General features: G+C 36.8%; 1 protein-coding gene across 2 annotated transcripts in view; it reads left to right on the forward strand.

Moving 5' to 3' along the window:
- The first annotated feature begins 1,317 nt into the window (after positions 1–1,317).
- Positions 1,318–5,961, forward strand: part of LOC106883904 (putative malate dehydrogenase 1B) — a 14,560-nt gene continuing 9,916 nt past the window's right edge. For both annotated transcript variants that reach the window (XM_014935043.2, XM_052973925.1), the window contains exon 1: positions 1,318–1,391. In XM_014935043.2, the coding sequence (XP_014790529.1) occupies positions 1,370–1,391 (22 nt within the window). In that variant the 5' untranslated portion in view covers positions 1,318–1,369. The remainder of the gene's footprint in view (positions 1,392–5,961) is intronic.

Here is a 5,961-nt window from a genome sequence, read left to right on the forward strand (position 1 = left end):
GAGGCTCTGTTACAGGTTGAGCACTAATGTGGGTATAGACAGAAACACACACACACACACACACATATGACAGGCTTCCACACAAATTGCTGTCTACCAAACCCCTGAACACGGCTTTGGTCGGCCCAAGGCTAAAGTAGGAAACACTTGCCTAATGTGCTATGCAGTTGGACTGAACTTAAAACCATGTGATTGGGAAGCAAACCTTACTATACAGCCAATGCCTAAAGAAGCATGTCAGCAAACTAGCTAACTATAAAGAGTGGAATTCTATTTTAAGCATTCCATAGTACCCCTCATAACATTTTTTATTTTTATTTTGAGGAATTTTCAGAAAAGTTTTGCGTATTTGTGTTCTACACATAGGAATTCATACGGGCCGACCAAAGCCTTGTGAGTGGATTTCGTAGACAGAAACTAAAAGAAGCCCGGACCTTGTGAATTTTCCAAGGTACTCTCCCCACCCCCTTGGAAAAGATTTTCCCCACAAATTTCTTTATAATCGTAATGTATGCCGTTTGAAAGGTATTTATATAAAATTTCATTGAAAAAACCCCATTTTCCTAAAAGTTATGAGAGAAAAACTCAGATCTTGTGAATTTTCCGAGGTCCTCTCCCCACCCTCCCGTTGCTTTGGGCGCATATTTTTTTTTATATTCGTTTCCTACACATTTTTTTTACACCCGTTGTACTATTTTTTTTCTTCTGATTTTCGTTTCCGGGTCAAATTGTAAACATTAACCAAATTTCTTTTTTAATTAAAACTTTTTTTCTTTTTAAATCAGAATTTAAAATATGGATAGTCTGAATTTTGGGCTTAAATCCCAGCAATAGACCATTCAATGTGTTTATGGGAAGGAAGATATTGAAAAATATCAATGCATGTCAGAGTGACAAAGAAACGACGAGGGTATCAGGTGGTCGTGAGACGTGCTAAAAATAACAGTCAAATAGCCCTTAAAATTACACACAAAATCACTTCATTATTTTTTTTTTTTGCATAATAGTATGAATTCCAGTGTATAGATCACAAGTCCGAAAAAAATTTTGAAAATTCAAAAAAAAAAATTACGAGGGATTATATAGGGTACTTAAACCAAAATTCCGCCCAGTAAAGACCCAAAATTCAGAGTTTCTCTCATAACAGCTACGTAACACCGAGTATTGCCCTGGCTGATCGACTTTGACATTTATCAATCCATCACATCTGGATCAATGAAAATTAAGATGCAGTCATGTACTAGAATCGATTGGTATCCATTATCATCTCTTTCCCTACAAATCCATGGCTTTGTATCCGTATACGTTAAAAAAAGAAAATTACGTTACTATTTGTTTATCGTTACCATAACGACCAGCTGGCGCACTCATGGCGAAATTTGTGATCGCAGGTAAAACTAAGCGGATTACATTTCCTTTCTCTGAGCTCTTTCATTAGTTATTTATCTTATTCTTTCACAAATACGTTTAGTCTCGGGTTAAATATATAATGTTACCATTATATAATTGTCGTTTGCAATTATTTTGTCATGCAAAGTGGCATCCGTTTTCGGATGTAACCACATAGTGGTCTCCTGTTGCCTTCTCCAAATCAGCGGGAAACCTGAAATTTTAAGACTGCGGGGGAAATAGTATCCTACGTTATACATAAACATTAGCAACGTAAAGGGTGGTTAAATAACTACAACCCGAGATCTAAATAGAGACTGGGCTTACTATGTGTGTGTGTGTGTAGAATAGATAGATAGAGAGAGAGAGAGAGAGAGAGGGGGATATATGTATGTATTACATACATACATACATACATACATACATACATACATACATACATACGTACGTACATACATACATACATACGTACATACATACATACATACATATTTAATAAGGTGAGCTTGCCAGAATTGTCTTTACGTTCCGAGTTCAAATTCCGCCAAGGTCGACTTAGCCTTTCATCCTTTCGAAGTCGATGGAGTAAGTACCAGTTGTGCAATGAGAGTCAGTGTAATCTTAGGCATAAGTATACGCACGGCCCGTACCTGACCAACCGCCCCCAATTTCAGACCTCCTGCCTATAGAAGAAAGGTGTACATACGTACACACACACACACTTTTCTAAGTGATAAATATATAAACGCAATTTACTTAATATTTATTTTTCACTGACGTTATTTCTGTTGATTTCTTTATTTTCTGCAAACTAAGTGCACAAAAAAGCTACACGCTTGCATTATGTTATATATACAATAATAATAAAGGACGTTACCGTATATACGTTTACAAACAAAGGACGTTATATAGACCTCATTGACTCAAGTTAGAGAAGGGATGCGTATTATACACACGGTTTAGGATTTTCAGAGGTATAGCCCTCTAAAAATCCTCTGCGCATTATACTCAAGGGCGGACTATACTCGAGGATTTACGGTACTTGTTATCTTTACATTTTAACTGCCCTAGTATTTGTCACGTAACTGCGTTAATCATTTAATTGAAGTTTTTTTAGCAGTAATTTCGGGGTTTCGGTATTAACTAAGAGGAAACTATGCACCTTTTTACATCCGTCCCCGAGTACAGCTATCATCTGTCGTCCGTGATATATACAGGGACGGATTAAGACCCATGGAGGTACCGAAGCGCTTAAAAGATTGTGGTACTCCCCACATGTATATAATTCAAAATATAAGCAACAAGAAACCATAAATTTTTTTTTTTTTCATTTTTCCATATGAAACAAAATCAACAGTAAAATGAAAAATAATATTTATTTTTCTATACTTCCACTTTATATTTAAAAAAAAGGTTTTCTACTTTTTTTTAATTGCTAAGTCTGTGATCAGGTCCTCAAAATTAATCTTATGTAACACATCTGCTTCTATACACAGTGGAGATAAGTTTAAAGTTATTTCTTTTGTGCCGTAAACTATTTACCATTCTTGCGGTGCCCCCCTCCCCACCATTCCTGTGGTGTCTCCGCTATATATATATATATATATATTATATATGAGACCTAGTCGTGTTTCTGTTTTTAATAGCTTTTATGGCTCCTCTGCGATGTTAATTGCTTCAGTAATCGTTTGTGTATTCAAACAATTACGATGTAATTGTTTCAATTACAGGCTCAGATCAAGTCAGCTACTCGGCAAGTACAACACTAAAATGTGTGTGTGTGTGTGCGCGCGCACGTATGTATCCATCTATATTATACATACGCACTCACGTACACACACAAAACGCCCTTCCTACAACAAAACCACATTATCTTAAATCATAGTTTGAAAAACTGTTTTTAGATAATTATGTGAAAGGGATAATAGGAAAGAAAAGGAAAAAAAACATTCATTTTTTTTTTTTTAGGTACAACTAATAGTTTGCGAAATAACTAATAGTTTTGTTGTGTCAGTTTTGTTGCCCGTCAAACTAAAAAGATCCGAGGGTCATATTGCCTTATATTTTCATAAAATCTGTTGACAACGTTTGTGAAGACGGGAAGAATTTGTGATCTTGGGATTAATTGCATGACGAAATGGGATAGCTGCAATAGAGTTTCGAAATCACGGTGCGAATGCAATCTAGAGGGGAGGAGCCGTATATGAAACATCTTTTGAAAATGTCAGCACATTTTTCATTCATTGAGTTCCAACATTTTCGTTGATTCCCGTTCGAATCTCAAGAAATAATGCTGATGTGTAACGTAGGCACTAAGGCCTCAAATTTTAGGAGGGGCTATACCAGTCATTTAAACCGACCAGTGCCCAACCTCGCAAAAGAATTAAAATTAAAATCTAAATCAGTGGGATTAGAATCGTACGATTTGTACATCCAAGCTTTACTTAACTGGATACTGGATGGTTTCCGTGTTGAAGCTCCTAGGAGCTTGTTCACAGGTCCTTTTCCACTAGTACAATTAATTTGTCATGTGTGGTCCATGTGTCAGTGTCAGTGTTAAAAGGAAAAAATTATATTTATATTATTACACTAAGCAGAACCCGAATGAAACTTATGTTGCATTTTCTCTCAGGTGAGATCTCTCGGTAGACTGTCAGACATCAGCGAAGTCGACAATGAAGAAACGAGCCAGAGACTCGCTTTAATGAATCATTCGTAATTTTACGAAGGATTGTGGAATATGTTCGCAAAACTATTCGCCAGCCAAAATATATATTGGCTTCAGATTTTGGTACAAGGTCAGGTACATCGACTACAGTGTTCAACTCGTGTTTATTTTATTGACACCGAAAGGATGAAAGGCAAAGCCGACCCCCGACGGTCGTTGAACTCAGAACTCAAAGTCGGAAGAAATGTCGCTAAGCATTTTCCTCGGTGCGATAACGATTTTGCTTGCTTGACGCCATTAAATATACAATTTTTAGTTTCAAATTTTCGCATAAGGCCAGCAATTTCGAGGGAGGACTTAAGTCTATTACATTGATTCTAGTACTCAACCGGTACTTGTTTTAGCGACCTCGAAAGAGATGAAAAGCAAAGTCGACCTCGGTGGAATTTGTACTCAGAACATAAAGACAGATGAAATACTGTTGGTCATTTTGTCTGGCGAATATTCAAAGGCCGGACGAGCTGACAAAATCGTTAGCACGCCGGACGAAATGCTTAGCGGCATTTCGTTCGTTTTTACGTTCTGAGCTCAAATTTCGCCAAGGTCGACTTTGCCTTTTATTCCTTTCAGGGTCGATAAAGTAAGTACCAGTCAAGTGCTGAGGTCGATGTATTCGACTTATTCACTCTTCATAAATTGCTGGCCTTGTGCCAAAATTTGAAACGATATCAAGAATACATTATTATTATTATTAAGCATGTTATTTTTCCTCATAATTCTGAATTTCTCTTTTTTTTTATTTCTCTTCTTCTAAATTTTTCCCAATTGATTGGTGTAAAGAAATTTAAATTTGTCTCCACTTACCAAAAATACATCTTAAAGAAAGTTGAAGAATTGTTAGAACTAAGCCAAAAATAAATTCTGCGAATTTCTTAAGAGCAGGAACAGGTTGACAAGAGTTGTTTCCCTTTAAATGCTTTTTCTCCAAAGTTATGCAAAAAATAATTTTTAAATATAGTAAGGCCGCTTGTAAAACAAAAAACTCGTAAAGCAGAGCAATAATTGTCCATAGTAGCAATGTTATAAATCGTAATTCGTCCCCAGAAAAATATTTTAACTATAAAATATATAATACCCGTAAATAAATGGCAATAAGCACTAAGTTTTGGCAGTGAACAAACAGGTAGTGGTTTCAAGGCGACGAAAATATTTCGACACAAATCAAAATCAAATTAACGGTTTTTGTGTGTTCTTGAATGGCTTACAAATATCTTCCATACTACAATTGTTTTTTTGTTTTAGCACACGATCTCAGATCAAGTCACTCGCTATGCAAATACATCTCCGTAAATGTAAAGAATATTTTATGTAAAGTGAAAAGAATGTCACAATCATTTATAATAGAAAATAGGTCTTAGCTTGTGCTTACTTGGTGACTTCACTGATGCTAGTGCTACATAAAAAGCATCCAGTACACTCTGCATTTGTATTAAGAAGGCCACCACCCACAAATCTGTTGAAAGCCACCGACCAGATTTGTGGGTGGTGTAAGGTCCCCTCCCAACCCAGAGTAACGTGGTGGTGGAACAAGGAGGTAGACAGGGCTATTAGACAAAAGAAACAAGCTTGGAAGGACTGGAAGAACGGTGGTAGCAGGGAATTGTACCAATGTGCCAGAAGGGAGGCTAGGCGACAGGTTTATTTAGCCAGAGGGGAAGCAGATAAGGAAAGATTTGCCAATGTTCTGCGCCGTGAGGACCAAAGACTCGAGGTATTTCGGGTTGCAAGACAGTGTAGGAGAGAGAATAGTGATGTTGTAGGAGAGAAATGTGTTCGCATGGATGATGGTACGCTTGCATTAAATGAGGATGCAAAGAAAGAGGTCTGGAGATGCCACTACGATA

The sequence above is a fragment of the Octopus bimaculoides genome, chromosome 17 (assembly GCF_001194135.2).
Source record: "Octopus bimaculoides isolate UCB-OBI-ISO-001 chromosome 17, ASM119413v2, whole genome shotgun sequence".
Classification (NCBI taxonomy): Eukaryota; Metazoa; Mollusca; class Cephalopoda; order Octopoda; family Octopodidae; genus Octopus; species Octopus bimaculoides.